Source organism: Convolutriloba macropyga, chromosome 10 (assembly GCF_964194025.1).
Source record: "Convolutriloba macropyga chromosome 10, txConMacr16.3, whole genome shotgun sequence".
NCBI lineage: Eukaryota > Metazoa > Xenacoelomorpha > Acoela > Convolutidae > Convolutriloba > Convolutriloba macropyga.
In genome coordinates this window covers 19,148,327-19,172,407 of record NC_134477.1, presented here as the reverse complement: position 1 = coordinate 19,172,407, position 24,081 = coordinate 19,148,327, and the positions used below count along the sequence as shown (strand labels likewise).

Genomic DNA, 24,081 nt, shown 5'->3' with positions numbered 1-24,081 from the left:
TACTTGAATACTCAATTACAAGCTTTTGAGACCGGTTAGCATTTTACGCCTACCTAAAGATAAAAAAATAGGCAAAAACCGCTAATTCAAAAAAAAAATTGATCGAGAAAAGTGTCGAGACCATTAAAAGATAACTTTTCGGTATCGAATTTTCTATCATCCATTATTTTTAGCAGCAGGAGATTTCTTGATTCAACAAGACTTCAAAATATCAACAAAAATATGAACACATACGAAATTTCTGAGAAAACCGCTAAAATCAACGCCATTAAACTCAATTGCTTTCAGCGAATGGGGACAAAAAGCGCCCGATGGGAGCATAAGGGTTTCAATGCTTCAATAGAAAAACAAGAATTTGTTTCATTGACAAGTCATCGATACGACCAGACATTACAATAAGTCTTTGACTAAGAAAACAACAACAAATACAGGCGAAAACGAAAAATTCAGTAGAAAAGTGCGAGAACAAAGTGTCGAAGTCATTTAAACCATTAGCTTTTCGTTGAAAACTTTATCTATGATCCATTGAACTTCCATTCTAAGCCAATTGGAACTAACACTAATAGGATAACGTGATGGGATTTCGGAAGAACCAAAAACATCCAAAAATTTTCCAAAAATTTATGAAAACTCGCGCATCGAATTTATCAAACTAATAGTTAGAAGATAAAACCACAAATTAAAATATTTTTGATGAATTAGGAAGGAAGGAATTCCGATAATTACTCCGACATTCCTAGAGCTCACGAAGATAAGTTTACGATTGGTTAATGTTCAGAAAATTTTTTCGAAAAAAAATTTTTGAAGTCTTAACAGCTATTTAATTCAATAGCTTTCAACAGAAGTCAAGAAATACGCTCAATAATGACGCGATGGAAAGACAAAAACGTTCGTCGTGAATGGGTATTCAATAAGATATCACAATAGGTCTTGTGACTATGAGACAAAAATAAATTCAGAAATTAAAATTTCATTAGAAAAGTGCGAGAAGAAAGTGTGGCAGCCATTTAAATCATATCTTTTCACCTTAAAAATTTACCTGCAATCCATTGAACGTCTTCTCAAAACCAACAGGAGCTATCAATAATAGGATAACTTGATAAGATTTCAACAGGAATAAAGATACAAAAATATCCGAAAATTTAAAACTTTTTTAAATCTTGTGGCATCGAAGCCATAAAACCAAGAATTAAAAAAATCAGTAAGCGAAAGATTTTTGATTGCTGTAGAAAGAAGGGAGTGGGTTCTTGTCATCACTGAGAACTTCTTACAAATCATGAAAATAAGTTTAAAACTGGTTAAAGTATTTTTCTAAAAAACTATTCTTAAAGGCTCAAAAGACAATAAGTTCAATTGCTTTCAACAGAAGTCTCTAAATACGCTCACTTAATACTAAATAGGAAGACAAAGAGGTTTATCATGCATCCGTAGTCACTAAGACATCACAATAGGTCTTATGACTATCAGAACAAAAACAAATACAGAAACAAATAATTAATTAGAATAGTGCGAGAAAAAATTGTGGCTGCCATTCAAACAATATCCTTTTATCTGAAAAATTTACCTGCGATCCACTGAGCGTATTCTTAAAAACAATGGGAGCTATCAAATTTGGGATAAGGTGATAACATTTCAAAATGTTTAAAAAATACGAAACTATCCAAAAATTTTCAAATTGGTTTTGTAATCTTGTGGCATCGAAGTCATAAAACCAGTAGTTAGAAGATAAAACCACTAAACAGATTCGTGTTGGTTGCAGTAGAGAAAGGGATCTTCTCAGTACTGAGGCTGCCTTACAGTTTACAAAAATACGTTTACGATTGGTTAATGTTCAATGAATTTTTTCGAAAAATTATTTTGGAAGACTTAACAGACGTTAAATTCAATAGCTTTCAACAGAAGTTAACAAATAAGCTAAGTCATGACTCGATAGAAAGACATTAAAGTTTTTCATGCATGGGTAATCAATAAGATATCACAATAGGTCTTGTGACTATGAGACAAAAATAAATTCAGAAATTAAAATTTCATTAGAAAAGTGCGAGAAGAAAGTGTGGCAGCCATTTAAATCATATCTTTTCACCTTAAAAATTTACCTGCAATCCTTTGAACGTCTTCTCAAAACCAACAGGAGCTATCAATAATAGGATAACTTGATAAGATTTCAACAGGAATAAAGATACAAAAATATCCGAAAATTTAAAACTTTTTTAAATCTTGTGGCATCGAAGCCATAAAACCAAGAATTAAAAAAATCGGTAAGCAAAAGATTTTTGATTGCTGTAGAAAGAAGGGAGTGGGTTCTTGTCATCACCGAGAACTTCTTACAAATCATGAAAATAAGTTTAAAACTGGTTAAAGTATTTTTCTAAAAAACTATTCTTAAAGGCTCAAAAGACAATAAGTTCAATTGTTTTCAACAGAAGTCTCTAAATACGCTCAGTCAATACTAAATAGGAAGACAAAGAGGTTTATCATGCATCCGTAGTCACTAAGACATCACAATAGGTCTTATGACTATCAGAACAAAAACAAATACAGAAACAAATAATTAATTAGAATAGTGCGAGAAAAAATTGTGGCTGCCATTCAAACAATATCCTTTTATCTGAAAAATTTACCTGCGATCCACTGAGCGTATTCTTAAAAACAATGGGAGCTATCAAATTTGGGATAAGGTGATAACATTTCAAAATGTTTAAAAAATACGAAACTATCCAAAAATTTTCAAATTGGTTTTGTAATCTTGTGGCATCGAAGTCATAAAACCAGTAGTTAGAAGATAAAACCACTAAACAGATTCGTGTTGGTTGCAGTAGAGAAAGGGATCTTCTCAGTACTGAGGCTGACTTACAGTTTACAAAAATACGTTTACGATTGGTTAATGTTCAATGAATTTTTTCGAAAAATTATTTTTGAAGACTTAACAGACGTTAAATTCAATAGCTTTCAACAGAAGTTAACAAATAAGCTAAGTCATGACTCGATAGAAAGACATTAAAGTTTTTCATGCATGGGTAATCAATAAGATATCACAAAAGGTCTTGTGACTATGAGACAAAAATAAATTCAGAAATTAAAATTTCATTAGAAAAGTGCGAGAAGAAAGTGTGGCAGCCATTTAAATCATATCTTTTCACCTTAAAAATTTACCTGCAATCCATTGAACGTCTTCTCAAAACCAACAGGAGCTATCAATAATAGGATAACTTGATAAGATTTCAACAGGAATAAAGATACAAAAATATCCGAAAATTTAAAACTTTTTTAAATCTTGTGGCATCGAAGCCATAAAACCAAGAATTAAAAAAATCGGTAAGCGAAAGATTTTTGATTGCTGTAGAAAGAAGGGAGTGGGTTCTTGTCATCACTGAGAACTTCTTACAAATCATGAAAATAAGTTTAAAACTGGTTAAAGTATTTTTCTAAAAAACTATTCTTAAAGGCTCAAAAGACAGTAAGTTCAATTGCTTTCAACAGAAGTCTCTAAATACGCTCAGTCAAAACTAAATAGGAAGACAAAGAGGTTTATCATGCATCCGTAGTCACTAAGACATCACAATAGGTCTTATGACTATCAGAACAAAAACAAATACAGAAACAAATAATTAATTAGAATAGTGCGAGAAAAAATTGTGGCTGCCATTCAAACAATATCCTTTTATCTGAAAAATTTACCTGCAATCCACTGAGCGTATTCTTAAAAACAATGGGAGCTATCAAATTTGGGATGAGGTGATAACATTTCAAAATGTTTCAAAAACACGAAAATATCCAAAAATTTTCAAATTGGTTTTGTAATCTTGTGGCATCGAAGTCATAAAACCAGTAGTTAGAAGATAAAACCACTAAACAGATTCGTGTTGGTTGCAGTAGAGAAAGGGATCTTCTCAGTACTGAGGCTGACTTACAGTTTACAAAAATACGTTTACGATTGGTTAATGTTCAATGAATTTTTTCGAAAAATTATTTTTGAAGACTTAACAGACGTTAAATTCAATAGCTTTCAACAGAAGTTAACAAATAAGCTAAGTCATGACTCGATAGAAAGACATTAAAGTTTTTCATGCATGGTTAATCAATAAGATATCACAATAGGTCTTGTGACTATGAGACAAAAATAAATTCAGAAATTAAAATTTCATTAGAAAAGTGCGAGAAGAAAGTGTGGCAGCCATTTAAATCATATCTTTTCACCTTAAAAATTTACCTGCAATCCATTGAACGTCTTCTCAAAACCAACAGGAGCTATCAATAATAGGATAACTTGATAAGATTTCAACAGGAATAAAGATACAAAAATATCCGAAAATTTAAAACTTTTTTAAATCTTGTGGCATCGAAGCCATAAAACCAAGAATTAAAAAAATCGGTAAGCGAAAGATTTTTGATTGCTGTAGAAAGAAGGGAGTGGGTTCTTGTCATCACTGAGAACTTCTTACAAATCATGAAAATAAGTTTAAAACTGGTTAAAGTATTTTTCTAAAAAACTATTCTTAAAGGCTCAAAAGACAATAAGTTCAATTGCTTTCAACAGAAGTCTCTAAATACGCTCAGTCAATACTAAATAGGAAGATAAAGAGGTTTATCATGCATCCGTAGTCACTAAGACATCACAATAGGTCTTATGACTATCAGAACAAAAACAAATACAGAAACAAATAATTAATTAGAATAGTGCGAGAAAAAATTGTGGCTGCCATTCAAACAATATCCTTTTATCTGAAAAATTTACCTGCGATCCACTGAGCGTATTCTTAAAAACAATGGGAGCTATCAAATTTGGGATAAGGTGATAACATTTCAAAATGTTTCAAAAATACGAAAATATCCAAAAATTTTCAAATTGGTTTTGTAATCTTGTGGCATCGAAGTCATAAAACCAGTAGTTAGAAGATAAAACCACTAAACAGATTCGTGTTGGTTGCAGTAGAGAAAGGGATCTTCTCAGTACTGAGGCTGACTTACAGTATACAAAAATACGTTTACGATTGGTTAATGTTCAATGAATTTTTTCGAAAAATTATTTTTGAAGACTTAACAGACGTTAAATTCAATAGCTTTCAACAGAAGTTAACAAATAAGCTAAGTCATGACTCGATAGAAAGACATTAAAGTTTTTCATGCATGGGTAATCAATAAGATATCACAATAGGTCTTATGACTATGAAAACAACAACAAATAAAGGCAAAAACCAAAAAATCAGTAGACAAGTGCGAGAAGAAAGTGTCGAAGCCATTCAAAGTATAAGCTGTTCTCTGAAAATTTTTTCAATGATCCATTGAAAGTCTTCCCGAAACCAACGGGAACTATCCAAATTAGGATAATGTGATAAAATTTCAAACGGATTCAAGAATACGAAAGTATCCGCAAATTCTAAAGTTTTTTTTTTCAAATCTGGTGGCATCGAAGTCATAAAACCAATAGTTAGAAGATAACACCACTAAATAGATTAATTTTGGTTGCTGTAGAAATGAAGGGGATCCTGTCAGTACTGAGGCTGACTTACAGTTTACAAAAATAAACTTGTGATCGGTTAATCTTTAAAAAAAGTTTCGAAAAATTATTTATAAAGTTTTAACAGCCATTAGCTGTCCAATCAAAGCACTGAATAGCTTCATTAATGCTCAGTAGGAAACCCATGGCACTTTTAGTCAATAATTCTATGCCAAAGCGCTCCAAAAATGCAGTAAAATTTCATAAAGAAAATAGAACATTCATTAAAAATTACAAATGCTCAGAGTCGAAGCCATAAAAAACTTGTGCGATTCCTTGAAAACATGTTTTTTGTTCATTCGGCGTCATTTTATTGTAAATCAGGATTATCATTAATGAAACCTTGATATGAAAAGTGACCAGTCTCTGAAATGACCAGACTAAAAAATTATGAAGTTTTCTAAAAAAGCAGCTCTCAAATAGATTTCGAATTTTTTTTATGGTAAACTTCCCTATGAGACCAGAACTAGTCTTTTTGTCTCCTTTCGTGTATTAGGAATACAAAATTGATTCATTTTGCGGCGTGAAATATAATTTTGAAGAAAAATTTTTTAAAGAAAAAATCATAATTTGAAGAAAAATTACACGTAAACAAAAAAAAGTGAACGAAATCATACCAAATATCACGTGTTCACACAAAACTTCAATCCTCGATAACTCCTCGAAAAATACGAAAATCAAAAAATCTTTTCAATTTCAAATTCTAGGCTGGACGAGCTGTTTAATGATACCACTCACATTCCTCTACAATGAATATATCGATCGGCCAAAATTGACTGAACAAAAAAAAACCCATTTGAGTATATAGTTCCTTCCCCCACACTGCAGATTGCACTTCATTTAACTTTGAAGAACTATTTTGGCTTTCCATTGAAAATTAGCCAAAATTGGCTCAACGAAAAAGTCACGCGGTTTTAGGTTCCAAACCCACAATTAAACTTGGAAGATGGAGCAAAAGTTTGATGTCAATCTTTTGTTAGATTAAGTCAAAAGCTGTTGCTACTGTGTGACTGTGAAACATCAGGTAATTATAAACTGTTAATGTGATAAATTTCATGCTAACCCATATCGTCAGACTCGGGGAAGAAATTGACTCTCTGCCAGTTGGGTCTGACCAAATTGTCAAATCTCCTCTCAATATCATCGTAGTAAGCTTTTTTGTCATCCCAGCTCATTGAGTGCAGATCTGGCATGGATGATTCCATGAATGCTTGGTTCAAAAAACCATCCAAGTGCTCAGTTTTCCGACGACCTTCGTAAGAATGTAGACAGTAGTATTTGCTAAAAAGTGAATCCGATTTTTGACATGGATAAAAAGCCCTATTTAGCTTGCAGATTTTCAATTTTAAGATTTCCTCGGATAAAATAACTCCGCTAATTAGGTCCACGAAAAGACTTGAAACTAGAGATTCTGATTTATTTATTTGTAACACCAGATGAGTTATTTTGGTTTGACATCTCGTTCATGTGTTTTCTTTTTGCTTCAAAGAAGTCTCGAATTCAAAAATTCCAGCAAGGTGGGGGGAGGAGAGGAGGGACACAAACGGAAAAAATCCGCCAAGTTTTAGATCAGACTTGGATTTTGACTTGCCAAGTCTCAGCCCAGATTTGAATGACTGCCACGTGTAAAAAGTGACATAATCATTATTGCGGCTGAGCTTAACAACTCAGAAATCAAATTGAATAGCGCTTCAAGGCCATATCAAGCCTTAAAGCTAAGATAGTGTGACAATCGAAATTTAATGCTACATACTATCGAAGCCAAACGGACTGTTCATTTTGTTCAACATTTATATTTAGCAACTATTATTAGTACACAATCTTCATTCATGAAGTCAAACTATAACTCAAACTCGAACTACCTCAACAACCAGCAAAACATTACTACGACTTAACAGTATTGCATCAGATTCTTTGCGATTGGATTGCGAATCAACCTGTTATTGATACAGAATATTCGACAAAACTTCTACATGGTTAACAAATTTCCCATGACATCAAATTTACACTGAAAAAGTGACGTTATGGAAAAGTGTTCACATTCTGTCGACATCATTATCTACAACCAATCAACAGTTGAATTTGACATGTAAATCCACGTGACCAGCAGCATAAATAGAGCTTGAAAAACTACCAAAAAATTAGTTGAAATTTGCAATTTTGGTTATATTAAATTGACATACAGTGCGTATTGAAGCACACTTCCTTGAGCGGTAAATTAATTGTTATCGTGTCTTGTTTCCGTAGATCATATTAGTGATTGTACAGCTTTAACTTTACTTTGACTTGTTGAAAAGAGAATTAACTTTGATATTCTCAAAACTTTCTTTCTGAGGAACAAAGTTCCTAAGTAAGAGAAACTTTGTGCAAAGCATAAAGGCAGTTTCTCTTACTGGCTTTAGCGAAGCCTAGCATAGTTTTGGTATTGGTGGTTATTGAAGCCAATTGAGAAACAGAAAGTTGTTTATTAAATTGAATTAGATTTATAATATCTGAGTTGCTTTAAAAGCGCCCCCCTTAACAAGGAGGTTCGCTACAAACTTGAATTTTGGTTGACAATTACTCGAGGTCACCTCAACAATTCGTTAGGAGCAGAATTTGCAATTTCGACTTATAATTTGAGTTATTTACCAAAACTCAACAAAAAATTGATGGTTTCACATTGAATTATTTTGTTATTCTGAGAGAAACACGTTTGTTATACAGCAAAGCTGAGCAGTTAGTTATCAGAACTAATTGAGGAACAAGTAATGCAACGGTAATCTACAGTATAGCGCATAATACAGTTCACAAAAATTAACTGCAAAAACACAATATCCGGACAGATTTGAAACCGCTGAAACGAACTGGGCGGTGTAAAGTTTTCCTTGACTTTGATAGGAGAGCAGCCGTTACATTTGGTCCGCCGACCCGGACATTGGAAGGCAAACTGCTGTCCAATCTGATGAAGAGAGTGCCGAAGGCACCCCCCAAAGAGAATCAAACAAATCAACAGCGCAACGCCTGTGAGGCAGAGCGAAAGTTGCGAGTGCAATTCACAAAACACGTTGAAGAATTAACCTCGCTTAAAAGGAACAAGCAAAGCAAAAGGCAACCAGGCAATTCCTGCACAACCAGCAGAGAGGAGCTTCAATCAGCAGCTCAAAGGTACGACAAGAAATTCCAAGATTTATTGGAAGAAGTCAACACTAAAACAGCGATTGGCTACAAAAAAATTGAAGACTCAGATCGACCCAACAAACTAAAGGTCCTCTACCAACAGATTGTCCACCTCCTAGAGGAAGAAGTACCCAAGCAACTGCAGCGTCGAAACAAGCTTGTTCCCTACCAAGCAAATTTCTTTGAAGAGCATCTGAAAGAAGCAAGAAAGTGCAAAGCAAGTTTGGACTATCATTGGCTTGCATATATAAGCAAAGGCACGCAACCAGAAATGAATGCAGAGCAAAGCAACGCAACCCAAGCAGTGAACAACAGTGAGAGCAACAACTACCAAACAGACAACCCAGCTGCTCAAACAGTGCAAAATGGAGCAACAGCAAGTGGCCAAGAGACGGAGAATGTTTCGGAAACATCTTCAGCAAAACAAAGGCGAGAGGAAAGGATGAAGAAATTTGATATCGAATTCGAAACCAAGATGCGACTCGAACAAGCACGGTTCGAGCGGAGGAGGCTAGAGCTGGAAATGCAAATGAAGGAACTGGAAACCAAGCATCAACTGCTGGAGGAAGAGCGTGAGCTAGAGCGCAAAGTGAAGAGGTGAAGAGAACAGCAGTAGAGAACGATGATGCTCGTTCCCAATCAACCAATGCTCGAGACAAATCACCCTTCAACTGGACACCCAAGAAGAGAGATGTCTCTGACTGGGCCAGCAGAATCGACAACCTTCTAACACCAGATCGATCAACAGCTCGCTTCGAAGTGACCCCTGAAGTGAACAGGCATAGTCACTTCTCACAATATCGCAGTTCACGAGACCGATCCTAAAGTGTTGAAGGCCAGGACGTTTCCCCCAGAGCTGTTCTACTACGATACAACAGTGGGTATGCAGGTAGCAGTAACCTACCAAAGCTGAAGTTGAACAACTTCGACGGAAACCCTCTCGAATGGCCGGAGCGGTCTAGTATGTTCATTGCTACAGTGGATCAACAACCAATACCAGACTCAGAGAAGATGAGCCATCTAAAGACTCTACTGACAGGCAAAGCAAGGTCAGCAATATCTGGAATGGTCTATTCTGGACAGTTCTATGGTGCTGCTTGGAGCATTCTGGAGAGGAAATTTGGAAGGCCTCATGTGATCATTGATGCACAACTGGAGAGTCTTCGCAAAGCAAGTCAGGTGAAACCACACGACTCAACAGGTCTGATCAGTTTCTCAATTATTGTATCGAACTTTGTGAATGTGCTCAAAGAGTACAAGCAGATTGGTGATCTGCAATCAAGCTCGACATTGTATATGGCAGTAGATAAACTACCCCAAGTTCTCAAAGAGAAGTGGTGGTTCTATGTTGATGATAAAGATGAAGATTGGCCTGATCTGATTATGTTTGAAAAATGGCTATCAAAGATAGCATTCGTGCACGAAGGGTTTTCAGCTTTCAAGGGAGAGCGAAGAGAAGAAGACCGAAGAAGCACAAATAGAGACAAACGGTTCTCGAAAACGTCGAACTTCAGTGCAAGTTCCAACGTGAAAGAAACGAAGCAAACGCAAAGTGATCACTGTCCACTAGCTGATGGCACTCATAAAATATGGAACTGTCCACTATTCAGGAACATGAGTGTGAATGATCGGTACGCAGCAGTGAGGAAGCAACGCTTATGTTACGGATGTCTGGGCAAAGGACATGCAATCAAAGATTGTAAAGTCAATGCGTGCGGCATCAATGGATGCATCAGGAAGCAAAACGGATTGCTGCACTCAGAAAACCAAATGGATGAGGGCAATCACGCAGTCAACGTAAGCGCAGCAACAATCAACCAGAGTAACGAAAATACTAGCTTTCTTCAGATAGTTCCTGTCTCAATACAGAGCGGTGGCAACAGGCTGAACACATATGCTTTCCTCGATAGTGGATCAATGGTTTCATTCATCGATCAAAGTGTGCAAGAGAAGTTACGAGCCCAAGGCACCGATGTGACGCTCAACATAGCTGGCATACACGGAACGAAGGATCTGAAGACAGAAAAGGTTCCTCTAAAAATAAAGGGAGTACATTCAAAGGTGCATTCAATCGAAGCGTTTGCACACCCGTCAATCTCCTTGGGAAACACTAACTACAACTACAACCTGCTGAAGCAAAGCTTCAATCACTTGAGTGTTTTACCCAACAAAAGCTTCAGCTTGATGGAAGTTGGCATCATCCTTGGTCAAGATGCTTATGAGCTACAACGCCCATTGGACTATAAGATAAGTACACGAAGTGAACCTTTCGCCGTTCTAACAGAGCTAGGATGGGTAGTCAGTGGACCCATGACGGGCAAAAGAAGTCAAAATGTTTGTCATTTCGCCTTCACTGAAGATGTGAAAGTGGCTAAGAATATCCAAACCTGGTGGGACATAGAAACCTATGCTTCCAAAATCAACGTCGTCAGTCAATCAAAAAAGGAACTGCAGGCACAAAAGATGCTAGAGAGTACGACAAAGTTCACAGGCGAGCGGTACGAAGTGGGAATGCTGTGGAGTGAACCAGAGCCAAACCTACCGAACAACTACAGCTCAGCCTTGGGTCAGCTTTACTCACTGGAGCGAAGATTCCAAAGGGACCCAAACCTGAAGAATTTGTATCAACAGTCAATAGATACAGATGTAGAAAAATGATTCGTAAAGATATTGGACGAGTTCGAAGTGAAAGGCACCTTCGGGAAAGAATGGTATTTGCCACACCATCCGGTGCTAAACCCGAACAAACCTGGCAAAGTAAGACGTGTTTGCAACGCTGCCTCAAAGTACAAAGAAGTATGCCTTAATGATATGCTACTAGCAGGACCTGATCTGCTGCATGGGTTGATTGGAACAATATTCAGATTCCGTGAAGGACCAATAGCCCTGACAGCTGACATCGAATCGATGTTTCTACAAGTGCAAGTCCCCGAACAGGACAAAAGTTGCTTGAGGTTCTTATGGCGTCCTAGAACAGACGAACCTGTTCAGATATACGAATATCAGCGTCATGTTTTTGGAGCTAAGAGTTCTCTATCTTGCGCGAACTATGCTCTCAAGCGAGTGGGACTGGACAACGAAAAAGAGTATCCAATAGCAACAAAGGCAATACAAAACAACTTCTACATGGACGATTTCATCCAATCGGTAGAAACCCCTGAAGAAGCAATTCAAGTCTTCAATCAGCTACAACCTCTTCTCTCACAACACGGATTCGAGCTGAAGAAGTGGATAAGCAACAACGATGAGGTTACCGAAGCAATCCCAGAGGACTTGAAGTCAATCAGCAACACAAAGCAAGTCGAAGTGGAACCCAGTACGGAGGGATCCTCAGTGCTAGGACTACAATGGACCGTTACTGATGATAGCCTTCAAGTATGCAGAGGTACAAACAAGGAAGTTGAAGCACCTATAACCCAGAGGAAGATTCTGTCACTGGTATCTTCAGTATTCGACCCGATCGGATTGTTTGCTCCGTTCAGTGTTCATATGAGACGACTTCTGAAAGGCATCTGGACTAAGAATATACAACATTGGGACAACGAAGTGGAGCCTAGTGAAGAAGAAAAATTCCTGAGATGGAAAGAACAGCTTCCAATAGTGGCTGAAACCAGCATCGATAGAAGATACTTCAACAGAGAGAGGGATAAAACTGAGCTTCATGTGTTTGCTGACGCATCTGAAGACACGATGTGTGCAGTGGCCTATCTACGTTCACAACCAAAAGAATACTCAGCTGACTTAGCATTTGTCATTGGAAAATGCAGAGTGGCACCGATGAGGCATCTTTCAATACCACGATTGGAATTGCAAGCGGCAGTCATGGCAGTGAGGTTGAAAGAACAGATAATCAAGGAACATGAAATGAAGATAAATAGTTGCGGTTTTTGGCCAGACTCAACTACGGTATTGCAGTGGATATACAGTTCCCACCGTAAACAACAAGTGTTTTTGGCCAATCGAGTGGCTGAGATACTAGTTACAACCGATGTTTCGAAGTGGAAACATGTGAGCGGTATCAACAACCCAGCTGACATTGGCACGAGAGCAATCAACATTGAAGAACTCAAGAGAAGTGAGTGGCTCACTGGGCCGGCTTGGTTAAAACGACCAAAAAGTGATTGGCCGGAGCAGGTGAACCTAATCTTTGCATCAGATGAAGAGAATATACCCTCATCAGTATTCATGATACAGGCTGAAGAGAAGAAAGCTGTTATTCAGTGGGAACGATTCAGTAATTTTAATAGACTAGTAAATACAGTGGCATACGTACAGCGAGCATTGAACAAATACAAACCAGCAACACTTGTAGTTAGCATTGAAGAAAGAGAAAAAGCAAAAGCAACAATCTTGAAGCTACTCCAACAAGAACAGTTCGGTGAAGAGATGAAATCTCTCAAAGCTGAAAAGGAATTTCCAAAAGGCAGCAAAATTCTACAATTCTCACCCTTTATAGATGAAGAAGGACTTATTCGAGCCAAAGGCAGAATAGGCAAAAGTCAACTAGACTTCAATGCAAAGCATCCAATATTGCTACATTGGAAACATCATGCGGTTGAATTATTCTTGCGAAAAGAGCACAAGGACAATCAACACGAAGGCACTGAGCATTTAAGACACATTGTTCAGCAGAAGATGCGGATCCTAGGCATACGGAACGCCTTAAGATCAATTAAGAACAAGTGCGTTACCTGCAGAAAGGGCAGAGCGCAAACGATAGCACCAGTAATGGCAGGTCTACCCGAAGAGCGGTTAGATGCTTCAACAGTCTTTGCCAATGTTGGAGTTGACTACTTTGGTCCTTTCATTGTGAAGATTGGGCGAAGAAATGAAAAGCGATGGTGTTGTCTCTTTACTTGTCTAACTATGAGAGCGGTGCATATAGAAGTAGTACCCAAGTTGGACACAGATAGTTGTCTCAATGCAATCATGAGATTTGTTGCACGGAGAGGCAAGCCCAGTACAATCATCAGCGACAACGGGACAAACTTTGTTGGAGCTGGAAGAGAGTTTGCAGAGTACGTTGCGGCATGGAACAAAGAAGGGATCGAAGAACATCTGATTCAACGAGGAATCCGGTGGAAGTTCAACCCACCCGCAGCACCTCACTTTGAAGGAGTATGGGAACGGTTGGTTAGAAGTTGCAAGAAAGCAATATTTGCAGTGTTGGGGAACAGATCAGTCACCGAGGACGTTCTTTCAACAACGATGTGTATTGTTGAGCAGACACTGAATGCAAGACCTTTGACTCCAGTCAGTTCTGATGTTAACGACTTAGAAGCATTGACCCCCAATCACTTCTTGCTTGGCAACAAGAACTTTTGCTTACCCTACCTACCATGCGCGGAGGAATTCGTCGATCATCGAAAGCTCTTTCGACAAACTCAAGCCTATGCAAATCTCATATGGGACAGATTTCGTAAAGAATATCTGCCAACTCTGAATAATCGGCAAAAATGGCGATCTACGGCGAACGAAACCCTCAAAGAAGGCAATCTCGTTTAGTTGATCGAAGATAGTGATAAACGTGGATATTACAACCTAGGTCGAGTTACGGAGACCATCGATGGGTCTGACGGTGTGATTCGATCAGCTATAGTTCGAACGAACGACGGAGTGTACAAGAGACCAGTAGTGAAGCTCGCCCCAGTACTACCTGGAAAAGATGTTTTCGCGATGGAAAACAGGGCCGGCGATATTGCGGCTGAACTTAACAACTCAGAAATTAAATTGAATAGCGCTTCAAGGCCATATCAAGTCTTAAAGCTAAGATAGTGTGACAATCGAAATTTAATGCTACATTCTATCGAAGCCAAACGGATTTGTTCATTTTGTTCAACATTTATATTTAGCAACTATTATTAGTACACAATCGTCATTCATGAAGTCAAACTATAACTCAAACTCGAACTGCCTCAACAACCAGCAAAACAATACTATGACTTAACAGTATTGCAACAGATTCTTTGCGATTGGATTGCGAATCAACCTGCTATTGATACAGAATATTCGACAAAACTTCTACATGGTTAACAAATTTCCCATGACAACAAATTTACACTGAAAAAGTGACGTTATGGAAAAGTGTTTGCATTCTGTCGACATCATTATCTACAACCAATCAACAGTTGAATTTGACATGTAAATTCACGTCACCAGCAGCATAAATAGAGCTTGAAAAACTACCAAAAATCAGTTAAAATTTGCAATTTTGGTTATATTAAACTGACATACAGTGCGTTTTGAAGCACACTTCCTTGAGCGGTAAATTACTTGTTATCGTGTCTTGTTTCTGTAGATCATATTAGTGATTGTACAGCTTTAACTTTACTTTGACTTGTTGAAAAGAGAATTAACTTTGATATTCTCAAAACTTTCTTTCTGAGGAACAAAGTTCCTAAGTAAGAGAAACTTTGTGCAAAGCATAAATGCAGTTTCTCTTACTGGCTTTAGCGAAGCCTAGCATAGTTTTGATATTGGTGGTTATTGAAGCCAATTGAGAAACAGAAAGTTGTTTATTATATTGAATTAGATTTATAATATCTGAGTTGCTTTAAAAGCGCCCCCCTTAACAAGGAGGTTCGCTACAAACTTGAAATTTGGTTGACAATTACTCGAGGTCACCCTCAACAATTCGTTAGGAGCAGAATTTGCAATTTCGACTTATAAAATGAGTTATTTACCAAAACTCAACAAAAAATTGGTGGTCTCATATTGAATTATTTTGTTATTCTTAGAGAAACAAGTTTGTTATACAGCAAAGCTGAGCAGTTAGTTATCAGGACTAATTGCGCAACAAGTAATGCAACGGTAATCTACAGTATAGCGGATAATACAGTTCACAAAAGTTAACTGCAAAAACACAATATCCGGACAGATTTGAAACCGCTGAAACGAACTGGGCGGTGTAAAGTTTTCCTTGACTTTGATAGGAGAGCAGCCGTTACAATCATAGGTCTGAATCAGTAATGAAATGAGACTTGTATTTAGACTTGCCCAGTACTGAAATTGAATTGACGTTAGATCCGGGAGTGTACATTTCGACAAAAATTTCAGAAAAAAGCTCACACTGAAATTGTCTAAATATGAAATTTTTATGCACGCAACAGATTTCAGTCACCAACGCTGGCGACACAGTCTATTTTTACAAAGTAGCTTTTACAGCAGTTTGATGTAGTTTTTAAACTTCTTTGCAAATGTTTATCTTTATTTAATAATAGCCCAGATAGAAACAGAGGAAATTGTGTTGGAAAAGATTAAAAATCCTCATATACTGTTCATTGGTTGTGAATGAAATTTGCATTCCAGTTTCATAATTTACTAAAATTTGCATTCGAGTTCCGTAAGGGAGTTATCACGGTAGGTAAAATTTTGATGTTTTATTCCAGTAAAATCTACGCCAAAACCATGTTTCGTACTTATACTCAAGTAGCATGATTTTCAACTGAGCAACGAGCTTTCAACTGCTGTTTAACAAAACTGTGGAATTTTTTCAAAAGTTTTTGCTTTAAAAAATAGTCAATGGTTGCTAGGTTACAAAATTTTTTCCCACAATTTCTTTGGCAACTGGTATGGAAATACCTATTTCGGTTAAATTTTTTTGAGATAAAATATTACTGCAAAAAGACAATTGTTTTGAGTTGGGGTTTAACCAAAATTCTTTCCACTTTGGCAAAAGCTAATCAGGATACTTTTCGCTGGCTTCTAAAAATCTAAAACAAATGTCTAAGAACCTAAAAGAAAAACTATAAGAAATGTCTTCAACTCAAATACAACAAACATTATACAAACTATTCGATTACTTAGAACGAAACAATCGAGGTTGTATCATAAATTTGTCAGCGTTTCAAAATCGTAAATAAACTTTTATTACAAGAATGATATCCGGATATCCTGAGCGGTGCTAATTTCCAAAATCTCGCATCCTTAACCTAGTAGATGCTTAAATGTTTTGAAAACCTACTAATGAATTTTTCCGTCTGGTGTGAAAATGCTAGCCTAAATTGTTTTTACCACAGATCTAAATATGTGGAACTTATCGGGTTGCAAAAGTGCGTCTAGTTAACGCTCAGTAATAATAATTGTCTTCCCTGGTTGAACTATCGTTGAGCTCAAACAAGCATCAGATATGATTTCAAACTGCGCAGTAGTGATTTTTAATTAATCCCACCATAATCGATCTGATCTAACTAAGAAACAAATCAATCATGTATGATCTTTGTCTGAGTACCAGGAAATCATGTATACTCATTGTTTGGTTAACAAAGGAACACTTATGATCCTAGTTTGATTATTTGACTTTTTTACCAGTAGTATACATATCTGCCATGTTACTGGAGGGGGGGGGGGGGGGTCCAGACCCCCCCCCTACAAGAACTCTCACCACCGAAAAACTGATTTTCTCTTAGTGAAAGCAAGTTTTTGTTGTTAAGTTTCGCCAGCCTGAGAGAAGTTCTTGGGTTAAGTTGACTGGCGAAACTTAACCAAAAAACTTGCTTTCACTAAGAGAAAATCAGTTTTTCGGTGGTGAGAGTTCTTGTAGGGGGGGGGGGGGGGTGTCCGGACCCCCCGCCCTCCAGTAACATGGCAGACACCGGCTGCTCCAATGTGTATTTCAGAAGAAAGAATGCGTAGTACGGAGTGCTTAGACTATGGTTATAGCCTGTTGTAGTAACTTTAATATTTTTTTAATCTTTGAGACCATGAGAGGCATACTTGAAAAACTTTGAAAAATTTTCAAATTCTTTTTTCGAAAAATTTTCAAAGTTTTTCAAAGTCCTAAAATGGTCTGAAATGGATTTTGCGCTATGAAAGAGCACTCAAAAGTGATTTTTTGTTGATTTCACTTTTTTCACCTATGAAGTATGGGGGTCGAAACACAAAAATTTCAAAAATTTTTTTGAGAATTTTTCAAAGTTTTTCAAAGTCCTAAAATGGTCTGAAATGGATTTTGCGCTATGAAAGAGTACTCAAATGTGATTTTTTTGAGTTCACTTTCTCCCCCATGCTGTTTAGGGGTCGAAACATAAAAAAAAATTTCAAATTTTTGAGAAAAAAATTCCAAAAAATTTTAAAGTCCTAGAATGGTCTGGAATGGATTTTGCGCTAAGAAAATGCACTCAAAAGTGATTTTTGTGGACTTCATTTTGTTCAACCAAGTAGGACCAAATAACTCAGTTTCTGAAATAGTCTGAAATAAGTCAAAGAGGAGTCAGAAGCAGTTTTTGTTGACAATACATTTGCAAATGTACAGTGTGATAAGGAAAGCTTGTCTTTATTTTTTTTATATACATGTGTAACTATGTATGTTTACATCAAAACAAGTCCGTATATTTGCTTGCATGTGTTCAGAAAGGTAATTTTTACCTCTGAATGAATATATGAAAGAAAGGAAAGAATGAAAATTTTAAGTATAAAATCATGCGTATTCATGTGTATAATAATGAAAGTATATATGAAAGTGTTTATTTGTTCAAAAATAAGTATAACTGTGCTTAAGTTTAGTAATATGTTTGTATGAGTATAAGCTGAAGTGTATGTTTGGGTGTAGAAATTGTAAATGTGTGTATATGTCAAGACGTTCTTGGTTTTATGTATGTATGTTTTTTCTATATGCATACAGTGGAATGTATGTATATATGTCTGAATGTGTTTATGTATTTATGTATTTATATGCTTGTGAGTCAGACAGGAGAGAGAGGGAGATAAATCCCTGGAGGGCAATTTGATTGTTTAGAAGAATGTTTTTATTTGTCTCCACGATCCAATAATATTATATTTTGCAAACAGATTTTGACCTTCAGCGTTGATAAACTCTGTCCTTTAAACATTGGCAAGCAAAATGTCACAACCGAAGACGACAACAATTTTTTGATGTTCTGAGCATGCTTTTTTGAAAATTGATTTTTCGACAGCTATCTAGCTACCATATTGGAAACTATCAAGGTTTTTTAGAGAAAAAAAATTAAATTCATGCTCTTTGTCTTTTAATCCTTGGCAAGAAAATGATAAAGTGTTGCAACACAGAAGACAAAAACAACTTTTTCTGTTCTGAGAATGCTTTTTTAAAAACAGATTTTTCTACACTTATTCAACTAACCGTCTAGGAATGAGCAAGATTATTTATATGAAAAAATATATATGAGATGAATTGTTGAGAGATAATCAATAAATAGAGCTAAATAAAAAGAATAAACTCTGCAAAAAACCGAAAATGTTGGTGGAAAACTATGATATGCAGGAGCAGTTGAACTTTTTAGTTAAATAAAGTAGAATGATAGGAATTCATCAAGAGCTTGAATCAGACAAATAGTGTTATGATGTACAAGAAGAGTAGTTTGTACTGGAACTGTAAAGAGCGCTAAAATTTTCAAAAGATAAATAGTCACTTTATCGATTTAGCAAGAACAGACACAAACTATAGATCCGTGGGTGGTTGATAGAAACAGCTTCAGAAATGTATAGGTTTTGTTTGCGTATTGGGAATAGCAATAATGGATATTGCGTGCTGGGACTGAAATATTAAACAATAGCGAAAATCCGAAAAACATCGTCAGTAAACGCTTCCGATAAATTCAACCATTGAACACTGCAAGTAAGGTACCAGAGCAACTCAAGCGACCAGAAATCAAACACCTTCATAATAGTGTCTTCTTGGATCAAATTTACTGCGTTCAGTAACCCTGTGTTAAAACTTTGGATTACTTTTTGTTCTGTCCACGTTTTAAAATGAGATTACCGTAACGATATTTCATAGAGCATCGGAAAGAGGTAAATCCAAAGGAATCTAAAATTAAAAGGAGCAGATTCTTTATAACATATAATTGGGCTAAGCAGTCTGGCGAACATATTGGAATTTAACATAACACTACTGCTACCTACTACTGCTACTGCCTACTACTACTACCTACAACTACTATCTACAATTAGTACCTACTACTACTGCTACATACTAGTACTACCTACAACTTCTAAGAGATACTATTACTAACTACTAGTACTATTTATTGGTTCTAAGTTACACTAGTACCTACTACTACTTCCTTTTAATACCTTCAAATATTACCTATTGTTTACTAACTATCTACAACAAAGTGTTTTTGTTTTTCTAAAAAATGAAATCAATTCCTATCTCTAGAGACTCGTTGAGCGTAAACAACAGAAGATTTTATCTATCTCAAAGTAATATACCCTGACTGACACAGACCGATAGAATTTACCCGCAAATATTTACAACAAATCATTAAGTGTTTGAAGGTTTTTCAAAGATATAAAAAACGCTGAAGCTTTGTCGAATACATTAACCCAGTAATTTTCAACTCAATGTTAATTTGTTAATTAACAAATAAAAAATCCATGAATGATATTTAATTAATTAAATGAATGTAGGGTTTTATTGCTTAGTGAACCAGCCTAATTTTTAGAACTTCAAATAAGTTTTATTGCTATGTTCTTTTTTTTAAAAGCAAATTCTGTACACTTTTTTTCACTTATGAGGGATCAGTCATAACCTTTTTTTGTTCAAATGCTGTTTTTTTGTTAATTCAATGTTTGACCTCTGATTCCATTTGCAATTAATTGATAGATAAGAAACGCAATTTTTTTAAAATTTCTAATATGAAGGATTGTATAGCGCAAACATTGACTGGTTCACAATGGCGTCGCACTATGTCTATTTATAATATCAACTTTATAGAAACAAGCTTGCTTCAAAAACTCCATAGTTTGTACCTTAATAGAAACAAACAATTTACAGGGTACCTATATAATCCAAAAAACAGGTTTTACGCTATATAGTTGTTTTCGTATGTTTATTCAGAGTCACCTGTTGTTTCATTTGTCAGGTAATACACAATTTTTTCTGAATCCTTCCGTTACAAATTTTCTATAGACTGAAAACTGCTGGGATAGCTTGCCAGAAGGACATGTGTTAGTTGAGTTTCATGTTAACCTTAGCTTCGGCTCAGTATGTGTTCAGAGCTAAATTGTAATTGTGAACTTTTTATTCATTAAAAGTTTAGCGCTATATGATTTTGCAATTTTTGTTATATTAACTTCTTCCTAATTTTATTAAATTTCATTTGGTCATTGTTTATCTGAAGAAAATTAAAATTAAATCAACCTCATGAAACGTTTCTCAACAAAATTAAGTGAAACATTCTTGTTGGATTTATGAGCTCAAACAAAAACCTTACACCTATTTGTTTAGGTGAACAAATTGTGTTTGTTTTCAACGTCTGCTTACACCCAATGGTTTAAGAGAAGTAACTTTTGCGGAATTTGAAACAAAATTCTTCTTTATTAATGTTCAAAACTCAACAACCGGAGACGGTATGGCTTTGGATATGCATGTATAATATAATTGTGAAACCTGGCCAATCAGTTTAACTAAAAGTTGAACCATTGAGTTCAAATTCGAGTTTGTGATCTAAAAATAGTATTCAACGATAATTGACTTTTTAAGAACAAAAAGACCTCTTTTTTAGTATTCAATACTCAACAATCGGAGGCGGTATGGATTTCGATATGCAAGTATAACAAAATGGTGATGCTTGGTCAATCACTCTACATAAAAATGGAAGTTTTGAGTTTCTGTCTCAATTTATGATCTTAAAACACTATTCAAGGACAATTGACTTTGAAAAAAGACTACTTTTAGTACTAAAAACACAATAATCGGCGACCGTGTAACTTTGAATTACCAAATATAATGAAATGTGACAACTTGACCTATCGCTCTAAATAAAAGTCAAAGTTTGAGTTTGAGTTTGAGTTTGTGGTCTAAAAATAGTATTCAAGGGATAATTACGTCATAATAGTTGAGTTGTTTTATAAAGCTGCGAACGCAAAACAATTGAAACACGTTCTCACAATCTATTTAAACTACAGCTATATATGTGTCAAAAAAGCGAAGGAGACCTTATTGTTTTACTAAGCTTTTCGATATAGTTTACTATTATATATAGACTATATTCACATGGTCTATTATGTAATCTTTACTGCACGAGTTCTACAAGCGTTCCTAAAGACTATAATTTTGCATTTTTCCGTAGAAAAGAACAGAAAAAACGCATGATTTTCCAAAATAGGCAGCGTTGACATATTTTACCAGTAATTTTTTTGAAACGATCGGTCAGTGCAATTTCTTAAATGATTAATTTTCTTTGAAAAATGTTCGGCTAATGAACTCTAAATATACCAAAATAACTAATATGGAGATACTTTTAAGTCATGACCACATTAGGTAACAGTTAACACAACTAAGTGTGATTTTTTGCTACCATAAAAACCGTCAACACAGACAGTAGAAAACAGATTAGGCGCTTTGAGGCCATCGCTAAACTGACAAGTACATTCAAACTTTCTTTTGGTCAATTTGGAAAAGGTCCCAGTGTTAAAACCTTGGTATCCATAGTACATTAAGTTCAAAGTTTAAAGTATTCAAAATTTTCGGAAATTAGTGTTTTACTTTTCATTGTCTTAAAAAGTGTTCTTGGTTTTGTGTACCTCGTTTTGATGGTATCTTACCGAAAATGTTTCTATGTTTTCAACCGTTTGTTTGTTATGGATGCTATGAAGAGTCGATTTGAGTTCTTTCAACTGAGTCAAAGACAAAAAAAAACAGCAAAAAACAAATCTTGATTATAGAGGCAATTAGGCTAATTTGATTTTCAAGTTTTTTATTGCAGTATTTTAATTTTTATCTGTGCTTAAACATTGTGAGAAATATGTAAAACTGTCTCTTAGAAAAAAGTTCCAGGTGGAATTTTACTACTATGTGTTTTGCTAAATGCCACTATCGTCAATAAAAACTATTGTAAATTAACATGATTTCTATCCTCATGAAAGTTTGTATCCTCTATTACAATAAATGGTAGAATAATTACGTAGAAGAAAAGGTTTCTTTTCAATAGTAATCATAAAGCAAAACCTTAATCTTCATTAAAACTTTATTGATCTGCAATTTACGCTATGAAAAACGAATCAGCGGTCTCACAGGTAGTATGAAAACAATTTTTTCTCGGCGCTCAAAAAAAGACCCCCTTACGGAACTGCAAAACTAACAAAGGTATGAAAAGAAACGTTTTCCACGTTTACTTTGTTTTTTATTTGAAAGACTTAAGGTAAAACAATGCCTAGCTGACATAAAAAAAATTTAGACTATGCAATACAAAGTTTTATAAGAGTTTTTTGTCTAACAAATGTTTATGTACAAGCTTATGTTTCATTAGCACTTTAACCAATTTGTATATTTCGGACCTCAATTGTTTGCCTGGAGGAAACTCATAAGAGAACGGACAAGTAATCACTTCTTGCATTTATTGGAAATGTTCTGATAGGTTAAATGCTTACTATTCTTGATACCATAGCTTTAAGGAGTAACAAAGTTTGCGTAAAAGCTACTGAGTGAATTCTGTGAAAGCCAAATTTTCCATAACAAACACAAGTTGTCGCACATGTATACAGAAAACACTAGTGCATACTTACGTCTATGGTTCAGGTTGAGCCTTTGAGCAAAACATGTTTGTTATCTACTAAAAGAAAACGTGAGCAGAGGGTTTCTTATCGTTCCTCAAAATAAACCACGTCAATACTAAGCAAAAACAATAGTATTGTACAAATAACTTGATATTGAACGTTCGACTTAGAACAGGTTACTATATAACCTAGAAGCAATTGTAACCATGAAAGTCAAACAATAAGGCCAATAGGTGAATTTAAATAAAGTTGATTTGTCCTGTTTATTCAATTGCTTTATTTAAGTTAAATTTATACTGGAGCACACTGTGGGTCGAAATGTATTCCGTAATAAACAATCGCGAGCCTATGTACTTGCTCTCCTTCTATCTCAACGTTTGCTGCAACACAGTAGAGTTTTCTCATATACGCATTCTTGATCACAGACTAAAGAATACTTAACCAAACTAATAAAAGTGCCTTTAGCCGAAAGCATTATACAAGAATTTTGCAGAGCAGACTGAACTTGTCACAAAATAGGTATTTTTATTCATAAAAAATTTGCTGGTTGAATTTTTGTTTCAACCGGTGACTTGTAAGAGAGCTGAAGTGAAAAGAGCCGATTTAAAATAGAGCCGACATTTTATTTAAATTATTAGTTGATAATTTAAAATAAATTTTGTAGCCAATTAAATTGGCTTCACAAATGAGACTAATAAATTTTTCACCAATCACAAACCGAGTATTTGAGAAAAAAAATTAGTATCTCCTAGTATAGACACTGAAAGCAAATTAAAAATTAATTATCTTGAAACCATCGCGGGCCATGGCCATGCCTCAGGGGCTCTTGGGACTTGATATGAAACTATCATAACCGAACATGAGACCAATTAACCCACTCAGGTATTTTTCTTAGTAATCAACTAACAATTTAGGGTAATTAACCGCAACTTTTTGATTTCGGCTCT

At 35.5% G+C, this 24,081-nt stretch overlaps 1 protein-coding gene across 1 annotated transcript in view; it reads right to left on the bottom strand.

Moving 5' to 3' along the window:
* The window catches only part of LOC142347949 (uncharacterized), a 58,246-nt gene that overhangs the window by 8,971 nt on the left and 25,194 nt on the right, over positions 1 to 24,081 (bottom strand). Inside the window, exon 3 of the mRNA XM_075399114.1 lies at positions 6,561 to 6,778. Within this exon, the coding sequence (XP_075255229.1) occupies positions 6,561 to 6,778 (218 nt within the window). The remainder of the gene's footprint in view (positions 1 to 6,560; positions 6,779 to 24,081) is intronic.